This window comes from Coturnix japonica, chromosome 4 (assembly GCF_054131305.1).
Source record: "Coturnix japonica strain WE chromosome 4, WE-NBRP24, whole genome shotgun sequence".
Classification (NCBI taxonomy): domain Eukaryota; kingdom Metazoa; phylum Chordata; class Aves; order Galliformes; family Phasianidae; genus Coturnix; species Coturnix japonica.
In genome coordinates this window covers 17,136,139-17,163,592 of record NC_140666.1, presented here as the reverse complement: position 1 = coordinate 17,163,592, position 27,454 = coordinate 17,136,139, and the positions used below count along the sequence as shown (strand labels likewise).

General features: G+C 36.6%; 2 protein-coding genes across 15 annotated transcripts in view; one reads left to right on the top strand and one right to left on the bottom strand.

Annotated features, from left to right (window-relative positions):
• Positions 1 to 254: 254 nt before the first annotated feature.
• On the top strand, positions 255 to 1,839 carry LOC107312803 (uncharacterized). 2 transcript variants are annotated; one of them, XM_085544637.1, is made up of 2 exons: positions 255 to 1,207; positions 1,672 to 1,839. In XM_085544637.1, exons 1-2 carry the CDS (start codon positions 378 to 380, stop codon positions 1,739 to 1,741), a joined length of 900 nt encoding a protein of 299 aa, XP_085400763.1. In that variant the 5' UTR covers positions 255 to 377; the 3' UTR covers positions 1,742 to 1,839. The 2 variants fall into 2 exon arrangements, with proteins under 2 accessions (XP_085400763.1, XP_015716004.2); XM_015860518.2 differs by having other exon boundaries at positions 262 to 1,220.
• Positions 1,840 to 4,428: 2,589 nt separating this feature from the next.
• The window catches only part of RPS6KA6 (ribosomal protein S6 kinase A6), a 37,290-nt gene continuing 14,264 nt past the window's right edge, over positions 4,429 to 27,454 (bottom strand). For 2 of the 13 annotated variants that reach the window (XM_015860510.3, XM_015860513.3), the window contains exons 4-22: positions 26,635 to 26,716; positions 25,877 to 25,957; positions 25,319 to 25,398; positions 22,660 to 22,766; positions 22,355 to 22,392; positions 21,231 to 21,373; positions 20,372 to 20,442; positions 19,274 to 19,362; positions 18,765 to 18,829; positions 16,789 to 16,891; positions 16,139 to 16,263; positions 15,728 to 15,853; positions 15,138 to 15,227; positions 14,262 to 14,420; positions 13,629 to 13,790; positions 13,097 to 13,173; positions 12,569 to 12,686; positions 10,561 to 10,701; positions 4,429 to 9,591 (exon numbers count right to left, since the gene is read on the bottom strand). In XM_015860510.3, the coding sequence (XP_015715996.2) occupies positions 9,466 to 9,591; positions 10,561 to 10,701; positions 12,569 to 12,686; positions 13,097 to 13,173; positions 13,629 to 13,790; positions 14,262 to 14,420; positions 15,138 to 15,227; positions 15,728 to 15,853; positions 16,139 to 16,263; positions 16,789 to 16,891; positions 18,765 to 18,829; positions 19,274 to 19,362; positions 20,372 to 20,442; positions 21,231 to 21,373; positions 22,355 to 22,392; positions 22,660 to 22,766; positions 25,319 to 25,398; positions 25,877 to 25,957; positions 26,635 to 26,716 (1,983 nt within the window). In that variant the 3' untranslated portion in view covers positions 4,429 to 9,465. The other 11 variants (XM_085544626.1, XM_085544627.1, XM_085544623.1 and 8 more) reach the window with 9 other exon arrangements.

Genomic DNA, 27,454 nt, shown 5'->3' with positions numbered 1-27,454 from the left:
GACCACCTGTATAAACATCCACTGCAAGGCTCTGCAATGCACCAGGCTGTGCTCTGTTGCAGCTGTGCCCCCTAGGCTCTGCTAGTAAATGGTCTGGAGCAGGAAAGGGTGATGGCTTAACCAGAAATGCAGTTCTAGGCCAATGGAGCATGGTGTTTAAGGGCTGTTAGATTTGCTTACAATATAACACGCACATAACTGTCATTAGCAGTAAGCAACTTGCCACTTGTTTAGAGCACGTTAGAGAAGTTGAGATCAAATATTGTTTGGGTTATTTCTTTTTTTTTGTCACTGATTTTAAAAGCAACAAGAAACACCACGGCACCCAAACACGCCTAGGCGTAATCACTGTGTGCAAGGTAAGGCTTTCTTCATCTATGTTTGTCCCTGTCTGGATTTCAGGTACCACAAATCCCAGCATAGCACAACATCTATGGAAGAACTTTTCCTTGAAGTTCCTCAAGCCGCGCCGGCCAGGGACGAAGCCCCGATCAAAGCCATCAGAACTACAGGCAAATAGTCTCAAGGCTCAGAACCCAAGACATGCAGAGCCACAGGGAAGGCAGCAGCTCCACGAGTCCACGAGAGGAACAGAGATGACTGGTAACACAATGATTTCCACCTCCCACCACCAGGAGCAGGCTAAGCCTCAGGCCAGCCAAGCAGACCCTACTGCACCAGCATTGCTATCCCAAGCTCCAGGCAGCTCCTGCTGCTCTCATAGGCCTTTGGCAGTGAGCTCACAGACACACCAGACCGAAAGCACAGGACAGCAGCCGCTGCTCTTTATCTTCAAGCAGCAAATGCCCCCCCCTGCCATGGCTGCTGGGGGTCCTGCAGAGCTGAAGCGTTCGGCACCTTTAGAAATGGAAATAGTGCCACAGTGCACCCAGCCAGCATCCATCTCCATGCAGCTGACCCCACAAGGGAATTCTGTCCAGCAGTGTTCGCAGCCCCCAGCTCTGCAAAATAAGGGCAAGTCGGCTCCAGTCACCTGCCAGCCTTCCAGGGTCAGGCAAGTGCCAGTGGGAGCCAGCGTTTCCCCTCCCTGCCTGGAGATCATCTCGCTGAAGGAAGGCTTTGCCATCAAAACCTTTCCCAGGTGCAGCCAAAGCTGTTCGCCTGCAGACCCCAACAGAGCCCACACTGAGCCTCTGCCAAGGGCTACCAAGGCACAGAGCACTCCTGCGAGAAGCCGAGCACCAAGGTCTGTGCCCCTGGTAAGGCTGAAAGGAGGAATGAATTCTGGGTTTCCCCAGGGGCAACCCTCACCTACTGCAGTGGTGTCTGGGTGGGAGGGTGACACGTGCCCCAGATCCTCTACCCAGGGAACTGCATCCCAGAGACCCTCAAATGCCAGCTCCCCAAATGATATCTAAGTGTTATCAAATGTTAGTATTAATTGAGAGCTGATCCCAAGCTTGGTGAGGTTCAGCTCCTTCTCCTCTCCTTTGCTGGAAGCAGGAGGCAAGACAGGTGGTGACACTGGGCCATCTAACTGCTTAAAAGCCTGGGCACACTTATCATTTCTCTTCCACAAACCACCAGGCACTAACAATGGTAAATCCCAAAGAACATAATCTGTTAAGAACTTGAAATCACGCTTATGTACCTACCCAAATATTAATGTTGTTAGGAAAAAAAAAACAAACCCTGACTCTTCTTTTACAGCCTGGAGCCGAATGGGTACACAAAATCCTGTAGTGAGAAATCTTCCCCATCCAGCACCTGGTTCCTGTGAGGATGGCACAGCTTGAAGCACACAGCAGCTCTGCTCCAGCCAGTTCATATTTAAGGATGCTTCCCCCCCATTCATTTAATAAACACAATGAATGTTTATTCGGTGTAAAGGCTGAAACATCTGTCACCTGGTTAAATCCATTTACCCAGACTGTGAAAGAGCACCAATGCTCATAGCACCCTTTCCTTCAGAAGTGGCCCAGGCAAGCCAGGAGGAGAAGGAAGAACTTCAGGTGTTGAGAGCAAGCAGGTGGGTGGTTTATCCACTGGGAATGAAGTTCTGAGAAACCTGGAAAGAGGATTTTGTTTGGTTGGGCTTTTGTTGCTGTTTTCATTTTAGAGTGAATATTGCCTTTCCTCTGGATCACATATTGGCTGCTTCCAAGGATATGGTAACTTTAGCTATATACTCTCCAACATCCCAACTCATCAGAATATAAGGACTCCTACAGGACAGGATACTAAAATTCATCAATACACCGTAAACTGTTCAGCTCTCATTATGGCTAAAAACCATCTCCTCTAACTTGATTTGCAAATACTTGTCAAGAACATGGAAAGAGTGTTAAGGGATACTCACAACAGTTAAAAAAAAAAAAAGAAAACACAAAACACAACAATTCACAACTCCACTAAACCACAACCATCCCCTTCAAACCACCCCAAAGCGGCATCTCACAGACCTCGTTTTTAGCTCAGCTTAATGTTGGGGACAAACAGCAGTTCCCAACAGCAGGCATAAAAACACACTTGAAAACTAGTGATGTATCAAGCTAACAAAATTAGGAAGCAGTTTAGCACTGCAATTTAGGTCACGTCCAATGAGCATTTTCCAATCACTCCTAAAGCAAAAGTTCTGAAAACTGAGCGTTCTCCTAAAAGCAGCTGCACTCTTGAGGCTAAGAAATCAGCAACAACAGCCCTTAATAAAAGCAAAATATCTCTAAAACTCCTTTATGTAAAGCAACAAACACCGTGCAAAGCCCTGGAGGGCAGGCAGTGGTGTGTAGGTGCAAGGGCTGAAGGCCCAGTGCTGTGGCAGCACAGCAAGGCCATGAACACAAAGCAATCAGTGGGAGTGCAGGCTTCCTCTTCAACAATTCGGGGCCATTCTTTTTAATTAAATACAGACGCCTTTTCACGTTTCAGAACATTAATCACTTTTGGCATTTATTAGTTATTCCTTTCTGCTTAAAACATGTTTTATCATTCATTTAAACCACCTCAAAAATTAAATCCTTTGCAGCCCAAGGCCCGAAATATGTTGAAGTAAGAAAATTAAGCACAGTAATAAACAGCGAAGAACCCTGCGATATTAATTCGGCCTGCAGCACTCACAGTGTTTATCCGTGATGATTAACTTGAAACCACGCACTCCTCGGCCCCAGCAGCCGCTCAGCACAGGTGGAAATAGGGGAAGCAGCAAAAGGGAGCGAAGGGCCGCACCGCCCCCCGCCATGCGGCTCCGGCGGGGCACTGCCGCCATCTCGCGGCCACAACGGGACCAGGCCCGGCCGTTCCATGCAGTGAAACGGCACCACACAAGCTATGAAGCGAACTTTAGCGGCCATATAAAGAAAGCTACTCAGCTAAAGCAAGCTCATAAGTGCTTCTGAGAGCTTCCCCCAAACACATTTCCCCACCTTCACCCCCCAACGTCTTTGTACCCCATAAAAGAAACAGGTCATAAAGTTTCTGATGAGTCATAGGCAAGACTGAGCTCTCTTCTGAGAAACAACACTTGCAAGAAAGCAAAACTATACAGAACATACCTATTTAACTGAATCTCATCAGCAGTCCAAGTTCTTCTTAATACAGGCCTTGTCTCCTTCCCCAGCAGCAGCCATGTCCCATTGAGTGTGCAATGAACTCTCTGCCTATGGCCTTAGGGATCTCTCACAACTGTCCTGCAATGGGGATTATTTGCTACACAGCAAACTGTTCTGCCACATACAGTGAGGGCATCCCTGCTTGGCTTCGTGGTGATAGCTCATCTACAGGAGATAAGAATGTTAGCAGGCAGAGCTTTCTTCCTCCTACAGCTTTTTATGACCTCACGTGGCAAATGCTGATGCACTTATTTATCTTTGACTGCCTGTGCAGGTCACTGCTTTTCACCTGACTGCTCTCACTTGCAATCTAAACATATCCAGAAGGGAAATTATTCCCTCTCTTACATGTAATCAAAGCTGAATACCTGAAAGACATACGGAAGGTAGTTCATCCCACCCTAAATTAATACATCAATCCTATCAATAAATGTATGTTTTATTGAAAGTGTGGCATAAAACACTTTACTGTGAATATAAATTTATAAACAGCTCTTGGTGTGAGGTTTTTGGCAAGGCTTACCAAATAATGCAACTCACGTCTAATGTAGTACATGTGCTTGGTAATCTTTATAATGCTTGTAAAAAAGAGTTGTTGAACTTTCAAATCAATTTTTGTCAATTATAAAAATCATGAGTTTGCGACCCTTTCCACTCTTAGTACTCAAGGAACTGCCAGCTATTTAAAACTGTACCTTTATCATCATTCACAACGTCTAACAAAAATAAATACAATTCTGAGGTTGTCTTTGGCATGTTGGAATTCAAGGCAATCATATCTTTTAGCAGCACAGAGCAAAGAAAAACAACATACCGTACAATGCACTATTGGATTCAGCCTTACAAAGAGAAGAGAACGTAGTACAATGCAAACTTTAATGTCAATATATACAGAGCTTTAAAGAAAACCTTTAAAATTAAATGAAATAAATACAATATGATACAAAATCCACAATATGCTTAGAGAAAGAAATGACAGTTACAATATCTGATAACGGGGACCTTTTGTATAGTTTCATCTTTTAAGTACCTCAGAGAGCATGTGATTCATTGCACACCATTTTCAATTAATGCCCTTTCGTATACTGAGATTTATAGCCAGTCACGTGCCAGAATAGTTTGTTTCTTTTCTAATCAGAGTATCAGTGCAAGATGCCAAAGTGCTTGGGATATTATGACAACACAATTACTTAGCTGATGCTGCTTATAAGCCTAATGCAAAACACACAAAAATACTTTGTCCTGCAAAGGAGATCCACCTTGAGCATGTTTTTAGTTCTCACACACACAAAAAAACCAAACCAAGATCCGATGTTATTCAAACTCATTACTGGTAATAAGCCATCTCCCAAATCAACCATTAAAGATCATTTAAAGCTTTCAAAGAAAAGTTGTTTTCTTTACATAGAAAAATCTCAAGAAAGCCAACCACTGACTAATTGGAGGGGGCACTTCTAGTTACATAAGTTACTACAATATTCAAGTCAGCTACAGCTATACTCTAGGGTTTTATTTTCTTTATCTTGCTTTCATTCTTTTATTCTCAAAGGAGAATATAGATGTAACAACGAATTAATTGAGGGGAGTACATTTAAGAAAAGACACTGAGGATATGTAACTGAAGAGGCATTAATGCAAAAGGATGGTACATGAACAACAGTGTACGTATGTTACCTGTAGGTAGCAATACATACTCAAGAAAACCGAGTGACCTGTCAGGGAGCAGCATAAATTAAAGAGCTCTGAGAGCATTACATAAGGACTCTTATAATAACTTAAGAAGCCATTTGAAACCTTTGAGAAACCTGCTCCTCCCTTCTCTCCCACAGACATTAGCAAAGTTTTAGTCTAGATAGATCTAAAAAACTTAAGTGCTACACAAGTACACAAACTCCCCTTGATTGCATTGATGTTTTAGTCTAATTGCATTGATACAAACCAATATACTTACTATATTACTGTCTATTTCATTTAACTCAATCCTCATAAGCTCCCCAGCTTTTTTAATTGCAAAATTTGAGGGCAGAGAGATATGTGTCACTGCAAATGACCAGCGCATACTGCATATAACTTCCTATTGTTAAAATTGACTAGATCTAATTTTAACTACTGGACATTTCAATTGATTTCCGCAATACATACATGAAGATTAGCTTTGGAAAGTGAATTAAAATATGGAAGACTACTCAAGCTCTGCATGAGTGATGTGTGTGAGGTTTTGGATGCCTTCTCTGAACGCTAGAAGAACTTTAAAAACCATAGAACATTGGCCTCAACTAGACAGTATGCTTAGACCATTTTAGGCTTTTTACAGGGTCAGAAATAATTTAGTAGTTTCAGGCATAATAGGAAAAATATACACCCTGCTAACAACAGCATTTAGGCAAGCCACAAAACAGTGGCTGAAATCAATTTACCCATGGTTGATTCCATCTGGTTTGGGCACTCTTCATTATGTACCACTGGTGGATGTTGATGCCACTGCACAGCTTTTGAATACAATACAGGAATACAACAGAGCTCCTCACTTCTCATTAAAAGGAAAACTGAAGATAATAATTGCAATATTGAAGGGGTGAGGTGAAGGAGAAGCAGGTACATCAGGTATGTGCTTCAGCTACAGTTTATGTCTGAGGGTTATCTACTCCCCTTCAGCAAGAACTGTATCAGACCCTGTGCTTGAGATCCAGCACTTAACTGCTATTATCAAAGCCAGAGTAGAAGTTGCCTTGCTGGCAGAAAGACACCACACCCAAAATATAAGATCATTTGATAGTAATCAGTTCTGCAGAAATACTTTAAAGTAATATTTGTACTTTTTTTATAAAAAATAAAAAAGTCACTCTTTTACAAAGTCTGTATTAGATCATAAATAGCTCATAATCCTGATCTGTGCAGAGACCATATAAAACGTTACTGACCTTTCACTCCGAGAGCACGTTCAAGTGTTATTCCATTTCACACTGAACTGACAGTGCAGCCTGTTCATGAGCATTAGTAGTTGAACAAAAGTATGAAAAAGAGTATGAAAAATCCCAAAAGAAATATCAGAATTATTGAAATAAACTCTCTTGTATCCCTGCATATATGACATGTTTCAAAACTGATATGCCAAAATATTCACAGCAAGTTCACTTCCCCCTCACCCCAAAAACAATTTAAGGATTAAAATCAGCATACTAGAGTACACGGGTCTCATTAAATACAATAAGGATGTTACTCCACGTGTTTTCCTTGTGATAAGACAAATCTGTAATGCTGTAGTCACTACAACCTTGCTTCTGCCCCAGGAGTACCATTAGCACTACAGGCTAGTAATGATTAAAAATAAACAGACAACTAGAAAGGATAACCTTACAGATGTTTAAAACTCTTTGCTAAGAATCAGAATACCAACCTCATTTGCACATTTCTTCCTCTTATCACCTTTGTTTTGCACACTGCGAAGAACTTAAATTATCTTCAACTGCTTACAACTGCTTTTGTGCAAAATGCTTTTAAGGTGCTTATAATGTGGTGCTTCTAAGCAAGCTAAAAGAAAACGCCAATATAAACACTGTTAAATGATTAATGAATAAAGCCATTAAAGACCAGCTGCTGCCTTGCAGGAATGCTGAAGACAATTCAAATTTGACATTTGTGTTCCAGTCCTTGCATTACCCTCCAGACCAACAGTTTTTACTGGTGCGTTTCAACCCATGTTATACTTGGGCCTCAGCCAAAACAGCTTATTTCTACCCCTATTTTTCCCCTCCATAGAGTGAACTCATTTTTCTGGTAGTCATTTGTAAATTTGCAGACAGAAATTACATACTGTAGATGAGAATTTCACATGCATTCTTTTGGACAAAGGTCTCTAATAGAGGAAAAAAAAAAAAAAAGGATGAGCCAATTGCACAAGGGACAGATCTAGTACTAAATAATAAGCTTTCCAGGAAGCAGTCATGTTCTTTGATAGCTTTCAAGCATTTCAAACAGGCACCTCAAAATCAGGCACAAATGGCCTCAGTAAGACTCCAACATCTACCAAACGCTCAAGAAATTTAGTATGGGGTATACTCTGCATGATACAAATAGCACACCTATGTTTGCTATATTCATAAAGTCTCAAATCTATATATACTCACACCTAACTATTGGGCCAGATAATTTCCATCTTCCCCCACCACAGCAGAAGAAAGCAGCTTATCTAATAGTACTTCAACCTCAAGTACTTCACAAGTATAAGCAAAAATCAGCCAGCACCCCCTGCATTTTAAAATCTGAGTTACTATCATCACTTTTGGAAGTCAGGTCAGAATTTTCCTAAGAGCTTTTCTTTCCTTTCTGTTTCAAATTGCGGAGTTCTGCCATCACAAATGTCTTATAACTGGCTATCAAAGGTGTCAGTCAACAATGGCCTGAACTGCAATTTTTGTCACTTGCATTCTCAGATTGGTAATAACCCAACTGTTGATCAATAATATACTTCCTAATATTTTAAATGCATTCCATCCTACTGCTGTACAATTTTACTGACATAATGTCTACAACATGTGAAAGTATTTTAAGCTTGTTATCTCTGAATGTATTAATTCCTAGTTTACTCGCAGATGCGAGCCAGCACTGGTTTTGAGTCAGAAAACTCCAAGACAATTCTGGCCCTGAGATTTGTTTCCTTTCTATCACAATGTTTTTTAGAACGAGCTGAAGTCATAACATGAAGACAGACAGGAAGAATGAGTGCTGGCAAAAGGATACTGTCAGTAACTTGCCCATAACTGTGAAATTTCTGGGTCACTGAACTGGGTACACTGCAAGGCTTATTTATTTTTCCCAAGCTACCCCTACAGTTAGGCAAATTGAATTTTGTGTTTATGTTCCGTAGTATTTGTACATGCAGCCAGAGATTCAGGTAGAAGCAATATTCTATAAGAAAAACAAATAAATAAAAAAACCCACATGCCAAGTTCGATATAACAAAGTGTCAGTTTGCTTCTTATGCCAAACAAACTTAAGGTTAGTTATATTCAATGGAAACAACTGCTAAGGAATCAGTAACAGCTGCTGTACAAACAGATATACAGTAACAATTGTTTTCAAACAAAACCGGATGACATGATGTTGTAGTACCAATATTATTTCAGTCCTTATTTTTGTCAGCTTATACACGTATTTACCTTCTTCCAGCTCAGCGCCAGACAATGATATTCATGGCAATAACCAGAAGTGTTTTTTTCTTATAAGAGGCCATTTTTCATAAGTGAACAGATTAAGTTTCCAGGTAAAGTGCAGAACCTTACATGTTCCTTTGCTTATATTTTCACCAACTTACCAATTACTGGCACCATGCAAACACAGACCTGCCAAATTAGCACTAATGCATTTAATACTGGCACAATACATTAGTCATCTTTTTATAATTAAAAAGAACAATGAACAAGTTAAATGAATTAAGTTAAATCAATTTAAGTGCCCAATTACCAAATTAAAAACGTGTCCTTCAAAACAGGGTCTAAATGCACGAAGAGAAGATAAAACTGACACTGACACTTTCTTATGTACAACTTGGTCAGTGGCAACGGTCCCCTAAACCTTCTTTATTTTTTTAAATGAACCCACCAAAACTATACAGAACGCAAAGTATTTGCAACAGATCTCTTAAAGGACAGTGTCAAGAAATTCATCATGGTGTACCTGATGTTTAAATTAATTTAACAGATACAACCTGTAAAATAACACAGTATGAACCTGCGGCATTATTTTTTTTTCTTATTTTTTTTTAAAAAAAGGACTTCTACAGAATTCAAGTAGTGTAGCAGGAAACCATAGATGCCTTTTGATCACAGGTCAGGCAACGTAAAGCCACTTATTGGATTTTCTCCTTGCTTTTGTTTGCTAAGGTGTCCCAGTGGATCTATAAGTCTGTTGACGTTAGCTTTTTCATGCTCCGTCGCTGAGCTAAACTTGAGGCTGCAACAGGCTCTAACACTGGCTGAAATGTCTTGTGATTCAGTGCAGAATATGTAGCAGCCATGGCTCCCTGGAGAACAGTGAAATAGATAACAGGTTGTACAAGTCATTTTTAATCACTAAATAAAATAATTCAATATTAAGTTCTTAAAGAGAAAAAGTAAGATTTATGGCAGATCACACATTTTCTAAAGTTGGTGTTGAATGAGAAGGCATTTATTGCTGATTCCTTCAGCAAGGCATGCAATGTTTCTTTTCCTTTTCTCTGTATTTATTTAACATACCAGACTTAGTACCTTCTAAGCAAGAAATAGCATCAATTTATGAAATACAGGCTCTGAAGTGGCTATCCAGGTCCTGACTCACGAATGCAGCACTAAGACTGGCTCTCACTCGTCCTTAATCGATTTTGTTAGATTAAAAAGCAAGTTGTGTAAGCTGTTTATAGTAGAACATGCTTGAGTGTCATAAGTCAGAATCACAGACACAAAATGAATACATAAAACAAGTGCAAAAAACATAGCTTGCTAATTTATATTGGAAATATGATCTGGTCACAGAATACCTGAAGTGGGAAGAAACCCACAAGGACTATTGTGTCCAACTCCTGGCTCCACACAGGACAATCCAAAGCTCAAACCCTATGTCTGAGAGCACTGTCCAAATGCTCCTCAAGCCCCAGCAGCTTGATGCTATGACCATTGCCCTGGGAAGCCTGTTCCAAGGCCTGAATTTCTCAAATAAGAATGACAGGAGATCTGTGGAAGTTCCAGATAACTGAGATATCTGGATCTTATATGGCCAAAAGCTATCTTCATGAAAGCAGAAAAAAATGAACAGAAAAATTTCTTCCCTCATGTACAGGTTAAAAAAAAAAAATTCAACTTACTTGCTTGAATAACTTAAACGAATATATGCATTACTGGCAAAGAAAAAAAACTAAGTACAAAAATTGGTTCTGTCAGTAAACTCTCAAAGTGATCCCAAATCACTGCACATCCATTAACTCAAGCAACATTCAGCCCTCAGGTTATTTTACCTTTACTAGATGTGGTGCATCTTGCCTGTTTAGTTGATAATGGGGCAACTGGTCTCTGCAGGCTATCCATGAATGTTTTAATACTTGCTCTGCTGTATACCTCTGATGTGGATCTACATGAAGCATATGTGATAACAAGTCCTAAACAAAAAGAGATACATGCTATTGAATTAAATCAATTTTAACACAGGCTATAAAATCATTAATTACAGCAGTAATGAAAAAACATGGCAGAGATTAACATAATACAAACAAAAACATCAGTAGATAAATTGGATCATTTTGTGCCTTGACACTACAGAAGTCTGAAAACAATGTGCTGTACTATAGTCAGTTTAACAAAGCAGGCCTTTATATTGTAAATAAACTTGCTGCTTCTGTGTTTCATATTTCAGTTTGCTCACAATTAATGTACTCTATAAAAGACTAGAAAAACTGTTAAAATTTAGCAAAAAGATTTTATGGAAGAAAACTATTGGCAGATATCCATCCACATTCATATTACACACCTGGGATCTGCTGACTACACATTACAGTTGAATTCATAATGGCTATGTATTAGCAAAGTGTTTTTCTTTCGATGAGGTATATAAAGAATAAAATCAAATAAGAATGGACATTTTTCTTTGTCTATTTAGAAGCACTAGTAATAAGCTATGAATTCAATGCTGGTCAAAAGGTGACTTGAATAGGAAAGGCAGAGGAATAAAGACAGGAAGAACTTGAAAGAAAACTAAATGTGAACAAGCTGACAGAACATTCCTTTTGTTTAGGCACAAAATATTAAACATTTATGACTATTCACAAGTTAATTACTTGTGGATAAGACAGAATTAGCAAACAAGTACTCTGAATCACTCCTATTGAAATGCACAGATTATGCAGTTCCAAAAGATCAGGAAGAGACAGTATTAATGCCAAGACTTATAAAAGGTAAAAAAAAATGGTGACTAAGATACATACAGAGCAGGCCAAGACCAAACTCCTAGAACTTACTGCAATTGTAATTCAGTCTTCAAATAACATGACAACATTATAATCAAGCTGATAAAGATTCAACAAGATATTCAAACACACTCAAGTATTAGTTTAATATTTTAAAGTAACAACAAAAACAGGAAAGACCTGACAAATCCAGTGTCAGGTGAACAAGTTAAAAGCATGAATTGAACTTACACTATTGAAATGAACATATTAATACAAAGCAAGTTGCTACTACAACAAAGATAAATGGAAGAATGACTTTACAATTAAGTAATGCCGCATACATCGGTCTTTAGTCCAATAAAAACAATGAATAAAAAGACTAGGAAAGTCTAAATTGGGATCTATCTTTCTTAGAATCTGAGTTAGTGACCTGTGGGAAGTAACAGTGTGTAACTCTGACAGATTTTCAGTGAGAGCTAACTAGAAGTATACAATAAAAGCTGATAAATTGAAGGGCTGACAGCCAGAAGACTGAGAAAAACCAAGAGATGTTCCACAAGAGATGTTACTTGAAACCAGGAGGAGATTTTTCCTCATTTATGCAAAGCTGCCTGGCCAGGTTGTACAAAAAACCTTTGAGGTTTTCAAAATCAGATGTAAGCCCTGAGCTACCAGCTCTGACTATAAGATGATACTGCTTTCGAAACACAGAATCACAGAATTTCTCAGGTTGGAAAAGACCTTCAAGACCAAGTCCAACCACAGCCTAACTATACTACCCTAACTTTAGCAAATCATGTCCCTGAGCACCACATCCAAAGAGTTTTTGAACACCATTCAGGGATGGTGACTCAACCACCTCCCCGGGGAGCCTATTCCAGTGCTTAACACCCTTCTTTACAGTAAGTTCTTCCTGATATCTAAACTATATGCCCCCTAACACAACTAGATAACTGCAGTAAAGTTCGCAGGTAAGAATAGCAAACTACTGTATTAGACTAATCTATTTTAGAAAGCTCAATATGTTTTTTTAATTACTACAAAGTTACGAAGGGAAAAAAAAAAGCAGAAAAATTTATACCTTTGCTGCATCAGAAACTGTGTCCCAGTTGCCTCCACTTAATGAGAATTTTCCACTGCCTATCCGTACCAGGATCTCCTCAGGAGTATCATTAGGACCATTTGCAAATGGAGTATAGCTATTGAAAGGGGGAAACAACAAAAACCATTTGTAGTTAAGAAACTGTAAGAAATTGATAAAACCTCATAAACCATTCTGTGTAAATATTCCACTGACAGAAATATTACACACTATCAATACTTACAGTTTCAAAGATGAAATGCCAGTACATTTGCCCATAATTATAGTTACATAGAATAAGTGAGAAATGCAGATTGAAAAGATGCTTTAACTTCTTATCTTAATAATACATTCTAACTAGTGAAGACAGAAATTAAATAGAAATGATTCATTAAAAAACCAAAACTATGCTAGACAATAAGCCAGACAATTGAAACCCAGAACAGCACATTAACAGAAAGACTAGTAAGGCCAGAGTAAGTGTTGGGGATGTATGAACAAAAAAAAAGAAAGCTAATGTTTCCTCACCCTGCCAACATTGTGTAAAGGAGAACACCCAAACTCCAGATGTCACAAGCAGCATCGTATCCCTGCCGCATGAGAACCTGGGGGAAAAAAAGTGTTAAGAGACTTTTCATTTATTAAAAACACATCAAGGAAAAGCAAAAAACTCCACACCCCACACACAACCCCAAAACACTACCTGTACAGACACAAGCTATGGATGGATAAGTCAATCACAGTATAGTTTGAGGTTTCATCGTTACTTGTTCAATATAAAAGTTACAGTTACTGCCTACAATATTATTTGCTTCCAGAAAATTATCGTAAGATTCAAGCCATCCTTATTTTTGGAAGGTAAATTCTTTTAAATTTAACTGTTTTAAGGAAGGTTTATTATGAACATATAAGTACTTCTTTAAGACTGGCGCATAACTGTATCTAAGGAAAGCTAGCAGTTTGGGTTTATTTATTAATTTTTAACTATTTAGAAAGGTTATATGTTTTTTAAGTAGATGCATCAAAAACAGCACAGAAAACACATGGCAGCTTAAGATACCTCTGGTGCCACAAAGTTCGCAGTGTAGCACGGAGTTAGAAGTAGCCCATTTTCTCCTCGAAGTTGTTTTGCAAATCCAAAATCACAAATCCTGATAGAATCAGCATTATTTGAATCATCCGTATATAAAATATTACTAGGCTTAAGGTCTCGATGCACTACCTTCAAACAAGAAATTTTAGAAGCCATCATTTGGATGATGTACAAACACACGTGCGTGCATATAAAATATAATAAATAAATAAATATAAAATATAAAAAATAAAAAAATATAAAATAACATATAAAATATAGTCTCTGCATTAATATACCTATTAACACTTCTACATTATTACCCAACTTTCAAGTAACGTAGAAATTCTGTTTCAAGTAAACTCAAAGCCTACTTACTCATAATGCAAATACAATTAACATAACCAACTTGCACACAAGCATAGGTGAATAAATAATATTGTCTATTTCACTACATGTACAAATTAGAATGGCTTGCAGAATAATAGGTAGGATGGGTCGTTAATCAATTTCATTAAAAATAAAGCACGAGTCTTTCTTTCTGCCATAAGAAAAGCACTGAAGATGTATTTGTTAATTCAAGGCAATATGAACGAAGCTATGACAAAAGAAATCACTCACTCCTTGGCAGTGCAGGTAGTCCACAGTCTTAGCGATAGTATATAATACAGCACTAGCCTCTCGTTCTGAGAAGAACTTCTGTCTAAGAATTCGATCAAGCAGCTCTCCTCCCTTCATCAGCTCCGTGACGAGGTATATGAATCTACCATCATCATACACCTGAAGTTGAACAAGCACATTTTATATATATTATATATATATATATATATATATATATATATATATATATATATATATATATATATATACATACATATATACACACACACAACCATATCATCTATAATTACAGATCCTAAAAAATCTGGAAATTATAGACTACACCGTTCACCCATTCATGTGCATGAACATTAAGTGCAAACAGCAGGAACTGTCAAATTTAAATCCATAATTCAAAAGCTTTAAAGCCTGAAGTATAAAGAAAGCCTATATGTTATTCTGTGAGAAGCTGAGATAATAAACCATTAATTCATGACTTAGAATGTTACTTCCCCAGTCTAGGAGGTTCTGTTTGCGAATGAAACTAACCCTACCCAGTCCCTACTCCTTTTCCCCTCCACAGATGGTTTTTAGCTGCTGACACTTGGCATATGTGACACATGCAACTGTATTTTCAGATTCAAGTTACTAACACATATTTGAAATAAGAAAAATATGACTTAACAGGTACATCCTTTCTCATTTAAAATTCATTAAACAATCTTCAGAAAATATTAGTATCCAGACAATTTAGAAATAATTGATTCTTAGCCATACAGAGAGATCAGTACATATATTTTGCTACGTTAAAGAAACTTTATAAGCTTCAATAAACTCCCTATACCTATGTTTATTTATTGTGTATTTTGTAACAAAGTAGGAGACAAATGTACTTACATCCTTCAAAGTTATAATGTTTGGATGTTGTCCATAACGCATGAGAATCTCAATTTCTTCTGAGGGATCCCTCTTGCTTTTATCAATTATCTGAAAAGATAACATGAAAAAAATCTTGGTAACAGCTTCAAAAATTGTAAGAGTTTGATGCTAATTTCTAGTGATTAATTTCATCTAATTTCATCTTCCAGCTTCACATCTGTTTACTCAGTTCTTGTTCTATCCTTGCTACCAGTTAAGATTTGTATCATTAATAGTCTATTCTGCTCCAGTGAGGAAATGAACAAACTTAACTGTTTGAAGCATCACTTCCCTGCAGCCCAGCCCCAATCTAGGGGTCTCACCTAGTTTACTTCAGGTGTGTCCATCATGATACAATATTATCAAGCTTCAAAGCCGTATTTTCAAAGCCAATTCCTCAATACCACAACTTCGCCAACAAAAAGAACTACAGAAGCCTATATGCAATTTCACTTAATGAAGAACACTAATTGTTCACATTACATTATCAGCTATAGTAACTGGAGAACCCATGCATTTAAATTAATACATCTGCTACAAAAGAAGGCAATGAAGTCTATTCAAAATACCTTTACAGCAAACTCCATATTTGTAGCTATGTGTATACATCGCTTGCACACAGAGTAGGAACCAACACCAATATCTTCCTTCAGTTCATATACGTCAGTAAACTGTGCACTGTTTCCATGAAGTTGCTTTAAAAACAAACACATACAAGCTGTCATCTAGAACAACTCTTTACAATAGTACTACTTTCAACACCAAACGTTTGTCTACCCTGTTTGTTTTATTATTTTTTTAAAGCTTGCCACTGCATTCCTTTGATTTGCCTCCTCACATCCCCAGTACTGGAGTTAAAATAGGCACTACTGAAATGATTCAACAGAATTTGTTATAACAGACTCCACTATATGAAATAACAAACAGCAAGCATTATGTAATGGCATTTGAAAAAAAAGTTCACAAAAAAAAAAAGTTACCTGTACTATTGGCAGTATGTTGGTGAGCGGTGATATTTTATGATCTTCTACAGAAGTCGTTGCAACAAAACTAAATCCTTTGAAGAGTTGATGTGCATTTGCACTAGGTGGAACTCCTGGAGAATCTAGTTGCACACACATTGATTAGTATGACTAAAACTTTAAGTTATTTTTTACTGCTTGCATGATAGAAGAAAGACTTCAAAGACAGAAGACAAACAAAAGTAGCACTATGTATTGCATAAGATTCCTATCCTATTATTCCTGTGATCTGCCATGTTTTTATTTTTTTTTTCCTTTCTTTTAGCAAAACAAAAGGGAAGCCTGGACAGACAAAATGAAATTAACAGCTATTCTCATTATAACAGAGCTGGTCTTGACTTCCACCTTTTCCTTGTCATCACCTCTAGAGAAACCATAACTAAAAGAAAGAAAAAAAAACCTCACTATATTAATATCAAATGCTACAGTGACTTAAGAAGGTATTGAGTTTACTTGTTTTATGTTTTACATCATAAAATTCATACATCGCCTGTTCATCTCCTATTTTAGCCCACAATGGAAATACCATATTAAAAATAACATTTATTTGACCCCTAGAAACCCATAGTCCTCACCAACTTAAAAAAAACCAGTGGGTGCATATTTACCTTTTGGTGTTTTTGCTGTAAATTCTGGATCGAAACAAAAAGTATCTTCTGGTTTACCAGAAGCAGGTTTAAACGGGGGTTGAATTTCTCTTCTGAACAGTTTCTGTAGTAGGACGACAAAAGTCATAATTATGAGTGAATGAAACTTCCATGGTTGCTGTAATTTCACCAAGCTAACGGCTAAGCAACTCAAGTGTCACTGCTGTATTAGAACAGTTCTCTGAAAAAGTGAATAATACACAGTAATCAGAAAAAAAACACATATGTATGCAAAAAATGGAAGTTATATTTGTATGTCTTTGATTTGAAACATTAGATGAAATGTTACTTAGCAAGTCAAATAGTAGATCTTTTCTTGCTCTTCTGAATCTGCTTTGTTTACCAAGTCTGCTTGTTTTGAACTAGGATAGCAGGCTGCCACTTATCCCTAGATCTTCTCCCGTTTATTCAGATGAATGGTCATAGCACATCTTCTATCACTGTCTCAGGTCTAATTCATTGCTATTTCAAACAGTTGTTACCATCCCAAAATATCCAAGCTGGAAAGATGTGAGATATGGGATACAGTCCTTGCTTTTGTCTGGGACCAAGAATAAAAGCAACTCTCATAAGTAACAGATATATCCCTTTTAGCAAGGCACTGCCAACTCCCAAAGCAACTACTCCAGGTTTTTCCTGACCTACTCAACTACGCCTAATGAGAGAAGGAAAAGGCTCCTCCTTTACTTTTCATTCAATAGCATTCAGAAAAGCTTTGCCAATGGATAACAAGCCAGCAATATAAATCTAGTTTATAGTTACAGAAAATTTCACATTAAATTATGTCAAAACCCCATGCTAAGCTCATGAAGTTCTGAGAACAATTTTTCTTGGCATTTGTCTTGTACTGTCAGACGTCTCTGCAGGTAACATTTCAGGAAAGAATGTACTTCCCCCAAGCCAAAACCAAGAATATACAAGAAAGAGAGACCTGTATTCATCCCAAAGGAAATGAAATAAAACATGGAAGTGTTCGTTGATGTCACCATAGCCAAATAAATACAGGAGTTAGAGCACTAGAAAGTTACTGAATTTGCTTGCTGGTGTTTATTTCCAGCTCAGTCCCCTACCAAAAAAAAAAACACTCGCTAACTTGAGACCATATTAAAAGAGCCTTCTCTCACTAAGTATATTCACATAAAATACTCCCATTGCTTAAAACTCTGCTGGCTAATCTGGACTCTCTATGGAGATGCTGGGTAAACACAGCTAGAAAGCCAACTTCTGAGAAGTAAATAAAAGAGAAGGATAATGACAATAGGCTTTAAAACAGTTAAGCACAGTATTGACTAGCGTTGCAGGTAGCCTAGTCAGCCCAACTACTGTTCCATCTACCCTTTCATAGACATTATAGCAAAGGAGTGTTTACAGAGTATCTTGTTGCAAATGTTTCTGGGCAACCCATCTAAAAAGGCATCACATCAAGGTGCTTGATAAAAGCATAAGCAGCCATGAAGTTGGTCAGTACTCTGATCAACTCAGAGCACCAGAATCAATACTTCAACTGTGTGGAATATGATTAGTAAGACCGGAATGTGCTATGACTAAATACAGTTAAGCCAAAGACAACGAAGTCACAGTGAGGTTTTGTGCCCTGCACAGAAGGCATAAGACATGCTTCAGCTGGATGGACACTTACTCCAGAGAACGATTCTTGCCAACACCCTCTCCCAGCTACAGATGTTGTAAGAGACAGTTTAAAATTCAGAATGTTGCAACTCTAATTACTGAACAATTAAATGCCCACTTCATAATTAATTACTCCACACCATAAACACTACAGCTCCAGATGCCAAGCAAGCTTACAGTAGAAACCAGAATGTAACCGTCAGCAGTACTGCAGTATTTACTGTGCCCTATTCAGATACGAATACCTATAAGCTATAACACATACAAAAGTTAAAAGAGGTTCATCATTCAGATAGTTTTGTACTTACATTCCAGTCGACAGTAGAAAAAAAAGGATGCCTCTTGATTTCTTCAACTCCATCTGAACCGGCTCCTGAACAAAGAAAGCACTCAATTAAAAAACTCTTTTTGGGTAAAGTCTTTGAAAAGATAATTAGTTTTATTTTAAACCTTGCATAGACCATTTTTTTTCCCCCCAGGAACTGTTAAAATCATAAATATTTCAAAGATACAAAATACTTTACTAAGCACATATGTTTCCCTAATGAGATACATGAGAATAAACAAAGCCCATAAATACACAGTGTCGATACTTGGTCAGTTTTATTTTCATTGCTAAAAGAGCCACTGGTTCAAGAAAACAACCGTTCATTAGCCAAACTCAAGAATTTGTGACCTAAGCTGCCAAGAAATGGCACCAGAAGTCAAATTTTACTGATCAACACCAAAGCTTAAAAAATCTCCAGCAGTTGTTTTCCTTAAGTAACAAACTCAGCCCCTTGACTTTCATTTCAATGACCCAAACAAGCTGACCCACCTAATCTATTTGAGGGGTTCCTTTTAAATAACATCCTCAGAAGACTTTGTGCTTCGGGGCTGAGGAACTGAGGCATACCAAGTTTTGCTCTAAAAGAAAACAGAAAAAGTAAGAAAATGAAATTAATCTCAGTGAAACGAGTGGATACAGGCTTCACTTCATTTTACAATACATTAAGGATTTATTCTAAGTTCAATATGCACATTTAACTCATTAGCTTTTCACTTTCACATTATAAATCAATGGTTACCAAAAGCAAACACACACTAAAATTAAATAATATTCTCTCCAAGCCCCCTAAACAAGTTTTATGCTAAAATCAAGCAAAGCAATTATTTTGGAACATGTAAGCAGTTCAAAAACATCTTCAAGTCACCAGAATGTGGTCACCAAACCACCTACTAGAAATAAGGTCTGTGATGAAACTCATTCCAAATTAATTCTGACTAGTTACTAGCCCCTGAAGTGACTGCAAACATTTCACAGTATCACTACAAACTCAAACTACCATGTTAACAGAGCTGCTCCTCCATCCCTTCCTTAACTATCACCCCCTCAAAAGGCCCAAGGCTCAAATTGCGGTCCAAAGGAAATTCTATGTTAACTAAGCAAAATAAAGGTGAGAACGTTTGCCTAACAGCTTCCCTTAGAAGTTACCAGCTTACCCAGTTAGTCCTGTTAGACAACTTGTGTTGCAACTGAGGTAATGTAATATGAAAATGTGAATGCGTAAGTGCACTGTACATATAAATGTACATAAAGAAACACCTGATTAACTACTGCTTACAAAACAAGGAATTCTGTAACAGTAGCAAGAGAATATATAAAACCATGTGTGGCAAGTAATGCTGTTCTAATACACTGCACTGCTATTATTATTACGCACCTACAATGAAAATACAAGTTCTTCCTTATGATTTTAATTCCTGCAGATACTCAGCAGTATTTCGATAGTTTGGGATCTAACTTTATTTCTACTTGCATGAGGGTGTGGGGAGCTTTTGTGTTTCTGTATTACTTTTAATACTCTCAAGCTAGAACTGTTACATGTTTAAATTACCCTTTAGAAAGTCAAAAAGCATAATAAAATATACTTACTTCAGTATCATATTCATAGTTTCATTTCGATCTTTACCTTGAAATGGTAGTGTACCAGTAAGCATTTCAAACTGAAAAGAACAAATGTTAATCTAAATCAACACTTTTTCCTCCCAGATGCTTTAAGTGCTAAGTACTGTACTCTTCCCACTGCTACGTTAGGCAAACTGGTATGAATTTTTAAAGATAGTAAAAAAAAATAAATCTAAAAATCTAAAAATTGCTTTTAATCAGTAGTTTACATGATAGTGGCAATTGTAAGGTAATGATAATGTTGGAATACCTTACATAAGCCACTTTAATTAGAGTAATAAGATGCCTTCTGTAACCTTATTTTTGATGCTGCTGCACTAGGAAAGCAGCAAGAAGAACAAGTTCTGAAACAGTACTTTACTTTTAACATCAATATGTATATTTCACACTGATGCTCTAACACATCCCATCAAACACCGAAGTGCCAGCATTACTGGCTCATGGCTCTGCTGTACTACAATTAGCCTGTTAAGAGTAATGCCTACAAAAACACAATAATACTCCATTTTTCCTGCATGCTTTTAGGTAGCATGCAAAATAAATACACAAACTGAAGTTTCACACTATGACAGCGTTAAGCTACTAAATGGACCACGTGCATGATTTGAGGTTTTTAGCAAGTACTCCTTACAGTGCTAGGCAGCTAAAAAGTTCCATTCAAATCAGTTTCTATTTCAGTAGCACTTCAGTTGTCAACTTTTCTCTCCCTCGGTTAAGTTGACTTAAATCTGGACAAATCTGTTCTAGGCATTATTTCACATTAACTTCAAACATCAACAGCGTATTTACAACCCTTAAGCGAGGTAAGCAGCAAAGCATACAGTACCATAAGAACACCAAAGGACCACCAGTCTGCACTCTGGTTGTGCCCACGCCTGTTTACTACTTCGGGTGCCATGTATTCTACAGTACCACAGAAAGAATAGGCCTTCTTCTCTTGATCTACTGATTCTTTGCTGAGTCCAAAATCTACAACAACAGCATTACAAGAACACAGCCAGTAAAGAACTTTAAGAGAAAGCAATACTGTAAATAGTTCTTCAATTGCTTTGCTATAGGATGAAACAAGAAACTGCAGATATCCACAGACATCAGAAATCTGGTTTACCACATATCAGAGACATTCTATAAAGCAGCAATTAGCCACCAATGTTACTACTACTCAAAACATCAGTAACTCAAGATTTTAAATATTACATACTCAGAGCCTTACAATAAGCAGAAGTTTACATTCCCTACTTACTACCTGCCTAATTCATACACAAAAATGCAACAAATACATGCCTTTTGTATGTAGATTGTATTACTGAATGACAACAAAAGACCTTAACATTCGTTGCTCTCATCACTCCCTTCAATGAAAAGGGAAGGGATTCCTAACAATTTAGCCTTTGCTTTCAGAAGGAAGGAAGAATTAAGATTGAATTTAAGTATATCATGTAGAATTTTAAGAAGATGCCTTTTGTAAGTTTCCACCACCATTATTTAAGTCTTTGAGAATCTGAACAGCTTTTTTCCCCATTCAGAATCTGACAGCAGTATCTATAGATCAAAACATAAAATGAAATGTATATTAGTTTCACTTTAAACATTTAGAAACGTATAGTCACTTATATTTTCCACATATTCAAATCCTTTAGTTTTGTACACATTACATTCTAGATGATATACTTCAATTGTTCCTCATAAAGCATATTACTCCAATTTCTAATGCTATTTTTACAGTGATAAGCCCAAAACATAATAACAATAATAATCATCTAGAAGCCTTTTTACACCAAGAGCACCTCTTTCTTTTAAAGAAAAAAATAAATGGAAAAGTCTCCACCAGCAACTTTTAACCAGACTCTGGCCTCGTACCTCAGTTATTACTTACAGATCTCTCAGGTTTTTAACTAAGCTTACACAGACACATACACAGAAAGTGCTGTACTAATAAATGTTACCTACCTGTTAGCTTGATATGTCCTGCTTCATCAAGCAAAATGCTGAAAATTAAAATTCACATTCACCAATAGACATAAACAGGAATATTTCATGTAACATTTAAAATATAGTAGTTCATAATTATTATTTTTTATCTCCTCCAACATCCATCATTAAATTAACAAGTCAAGGTTACATTTAAGTCACAGATATATTTTACTTAAAAAAAAAATATCAAAATATTTTAAAATTTTTACATCCCCACAGCAGAAAATGCAAAGCAACAAGCAAAAATACACGTAATAGTGGTAAAATACATTTTACTTTACTTTTCTGGCTTCAGGTCCCTGTATACAATTCCCAAGCTGTGAAGGTGATCCAAAGCAAGGGCCAGTTCTGCGAGGTAGAATTTCACATCTTCCTCTGTAAACATAACCTAATAAGAACTGTATAGATTTACCTTCTGATCTTGTCTTCAATTTTTAAAACTGCAATCTAAAAAAAAGAAAAACCTCCTATCTGCCTTAACTTCAAAACAAGTCTTAGCAGTAACTTATGATATGGTAATTCACAAATTTATCTAACAGAAGTTATATGATAATACACCCTAATCATCATGATAATAACCATCAATTAAAAGAACAACAGTGCAGTACTTAAAAATAACTGCAGTTACCACATAGCATTGGCTAATTTTCAAGGTAATTAATTAACTATTGTATTTGGTGTTATGGACCACTAGGTTTCCTTCAGCCAAGATCCTACACATGTTGCTTCCCACTGCATCCTGAATTTTCATATAAGCAGCTATTTTTCTGGCATTCTCACCACGTGTCTCAACTGACATTACAAGTATTCACAAAGAAATTAGACAGAAGTAAAAACATCTTGTGAAAATAATGGATGAGAAAATTAGCGGCAGGATCTGAAGAGCCCAATCTCCTTCCCCCAGGAAAAGTTAAAAGGCCAGAGCGAGACACTGAAGAACCAACTTAGTAGCTACTAAGACTTAATACCACAGTCATTGGGCTTACTGATCTAGTAGTACACCGATCAGTACTCTGAATTACACAATAAATATGTAATCTGTTGCACTAGTAATAAAAGTATTTCCAATGTCCACAGTATCAGTTTCTCATATTGTACGAACAACACAGTTGTTACACAATAAAAACTGCACACAAAACACATCTTTATCTCCAAAAGGGAAAGATATTATTCTTTGGAACAGCCAAAATGCAAATCTCAAAATATAACAATGCTAAGTGGTAATCCACAGCCTTGGAATAATAATTTCATTTAAAACCTGCTTTGCGTTAAATTAAATATAATGCAAGTCAATGTCATTAAATTTTACCAATGAAAACCTCATTAACTACTTATTTAATTTCCACAGTTGAAACTCCCATACCCGCATTAGAACTTCAACACCAACAAAAGAATTTTAATAACCCCACACTAAACCCAATTAACTTAAAATAATCCTCATATAGAAAGGATGAAATGCTGCAGGGAATTTACATTTGTGTGTATTGTCTACTGTCTTTGTATTACCAGGTGTTTTTGAAAACACCTTTTCTTCATAACAGAAAACAGGCACCATTTCCTCTTATATATACAGCAAATGTCTAAAAGCTACCATAACAGGTAACCAAAGTCTTAAAAAAGTAGAAAATCAGTAAGAATAACCTGATAGTTATTAATTATTTTTATCTAAGGGGAGAACAGAGCTGATTCTGCTGCTGAATTGCCTCTCTTATGGATAAACTTGCAACTTGCATCCCTCAATTTAAGTACAGTCAGTAATCCTAGCTGTATTAGTACAGAACAGTTCTACTATACCAGAACACCCTCTATAATCAGACATCCTATGTCAAAACAGAGATAGCCCCCGTTCCTACCTAGCATTCCAGTGACCCTTTCTACAGTAGGTCTATTCCTTTAACAGAGCTTTTAACCTTTATTTAAGAACTTAAAGTTAATAGCGCTCATTTCTTAGACATGACCAATGTTCGACAAAAGCCAGTTTTCTTATATATATATATATAAAAAAAAAATATATATATATATATAAAGAAATATAATAAATATATTTATATGTATTTTTTTAAACATGAATTTTTTAAACGTGAAGTAAAACTTGCTTTTTTTTTCTTTTTTTTTTTAATAGGAAGAGGGTAGAGTTCATGGACTTATGTACTGAGGATACAATCACCTCTATACCATTAAAAGAAAATCAGAGATATACTTTCCTAAATGAGGAAAAAGTAGGTAACTTCCATATTTACATTGTTTTAAAACACTGGAAAGCTCTTTAAATGCAAGGTTGAAATTTTCCATTAAAAATGTAGAGCTTTATGGATGGTTTGTAGAAAGAAAAAAATCTTAAACACGGTAATATAAATACATATATTATAAAAAATACTTTATGACAAATCTAAAGAAGAGGCAGGCTGTGTCACATTTCCTCCTCCATAACTCTCCCCCAAGAAAGCAACATAAATGAAAAATTATAGTTCCAGTTATGTGCTAAAGTTAGATGGCAGAGGAGTGCCTTCAGAAATGCTCAGATTTCATGAGATTAAACACTGGGATTTATTTTACAACGCAGCAGAAATCTCTCAGAGATGCAGATTTCAAGGAGCGTCTATGCTGAAAACAAGCAGAAGAACTATATAACTGCTTTAGTGACTGTGGAATTTTAACTTACTTCACTTGGGTTTCCAAGCAACAAAACATTCTTAGACAAAAGAACTGGTCTTTGTAGATAGCACAGAACAGCTCAGGCTGCTGGCTAACAAACACCTAAAGTTACAGCTTGTTATTCTGCAATATGTAATGAAAACCCAAGCAAGCCCTTGAAAACTTGACCATGACCAGAATAACAAAGGAAACCAGCATGAAAAAAAAACAACAAAAAAAACCACCCAAATACTGTCAAAGCAAACTTCCATAAGACTGAGTTAAGATAAAATTGTAGGTACTTACCTCTTTGGATAATCGCGTGAATACATCTCCTCCCCTGAGAAAATCCAATATTAAATATAGCTTCCCTTCAGTCTGAAAGGCTTTTAAAAAAGATAAAAATCAACAGTTGTGTGTGACAAGGATGATCTACAAAACACCTGAATCATTTTACAACCTGGAGACGTCAGTGAAACGATGCTTTTGTTTTGGAACTGACATAATTCAGTAGACAACATGAAATTTACCCAAGCTGCTAATCAAGGATTTATTTTAATCAACGACTCCTTGCTTGTTTCTTCACAGAACACAATCTTAGTCATAAAAATCGTTAAAACGCTGTTCTTTAATTTCTCCTTTGCCAAACAGGGAAACACCTGTTGATGTACAACCTAATTGCTTTATTTGTTTTTTGCTGTTAAAGTTTCAGGGTTTTTTTTTTTATTTTTAAATCAGTTTGCTGGGTTAAACCACAATATGTATACATATATATACACAATTTCTTCTCTCAGCGTTGCTATTTAAGGTTGCTTAAACCACTTTAGGTAATGAAAAATGGAAGCAAAATAAATAAATACCAACCATAGTGCAGTTTGACGATAAATGGGTGATTTACTTCTACTAATATATCTCTCTCCATTTTTGTACGAACTCTATCCCGAACTGAGGGGAAAAAAAAAGAGCACCAGTAACAAAACTCAATAGGTGTAATACAAACGGAACAGAAATCTAGAACATCTTTACTGTCCAAAATACTTTTAGCTTTTTAACAGCACAAAGCATTGTTACCATATCTAAGTTCTAACTCTTCCATAGAACCTGCTTTCAGAAGTCAAACCTGAGTTTTCTTTATTACCTGTCTCAGCTTCCTGTTTTACCTAACATTAACTCCTGAAATATTTGTACTAAATATATATGTTCCACCTATTAAGATCATTTTATCCCTCTAACTACTAACACATCCCAATTGTATGTGATTGCCTCCATTAAAGTACCTCCGGAAAGCCAAAAACCCTTAAGTTAACTTACTACGGCATGTACAAAAATTAATGACTTAAATTTCAGCCAGAATAGAGTTTAGATTGAATATTAAAGTTCACTAATTCAGTTCACTAATACAAAAAAAAAAAAAAAAAAAAACCCAAAACAACCAGAATTATATAATGCAGTTTTAAGCTCTGATGAAAAGGACATTTTTCTACATAATTAAGCCATCTGGTCAGACTTGAACTCACATTTTTTTATCTTACATCTTTTATCGAAGAAATATTTAGACATTGAAGAGAGACAGATGCACCTAATACCTGTTTCATTTAAACTTCATAAAACAGCAGACATACCTTTTAAAGAAGCTTTTTTCAATACTTTCATTGCATAAAGTTGTCCAGCATCAGGACCAATTATTTTCCTTACAAGGAAGACCTAGAAATAGAAATGTTGCCTTTTAAAATCATAACTAGAAATATTTCACATATATATTAAAATCACCTTTTTAAACCTAATTACTTTTAACTTCATCACTACTGACAGAGAACATATCCCTACTCCCCATCCCATTTCCCAAAACCTCCACAGAATGAAAAGACGAAACATTGGCAGTAAGACTTTTTGCATAAGCAAGCTTGAACTGGAAAACTACCACAAAGCATTTGCAAGCTTCTTACTAGTTCCAGACAACTTTTGGTACCCTTCCCTAAGCATTCACTTCTAAGGAAAGACAATATTGCACTACCTTGGTCAAATTAAAGGCACATTAAAGTTCTCTGACTATACACTCTTCCCTATAGCCAATAAGTATTTATCAAGTAAAATACCTGGATAGCATGTGTTTTTTACTTTCTTGAAAACAACCACAGTGAGACTATCTGGTCTGCCATTGCTCAGCCTAAGAGATTTTTGAGCTTTTAGACTTGAGATTCAAGTACACATCAGGTTATGTTAATTCTGTAAAAATGGCGAGACAAAGGTAAGGAAGCCTCACTATTTGTGATCAAAGTAACCCCTCCCTCTGAAAAAGAAACAGCAACAGGTTTTTCCACTCCTACCAAAGGGGTTTTCACACTATATGCTATATAACCTAACACTAAGAAACTTATGATGTTAATTAGAAAACACACCATGAATACATGCATCTCCACCAACTAATATTCTAATGACTGG

Bases quoted from the DNA above. Each gene is read 5' to 3' on its own strand.
- LOC107312803 (XM_085544637.1), top strand. From the start codon at position 378: ATGTTTGTCCCTGTCTGGATTTCAGGTACCACAAATCCCAGCATAGCA. The intron at 1,208-1,671 runs GTCTGTGCCCCT...CTTCTTTTACAG, and splicing joins GCGAGAAGCCGAGCACCAAG to CCTGGAGCCGAATGGGTACA.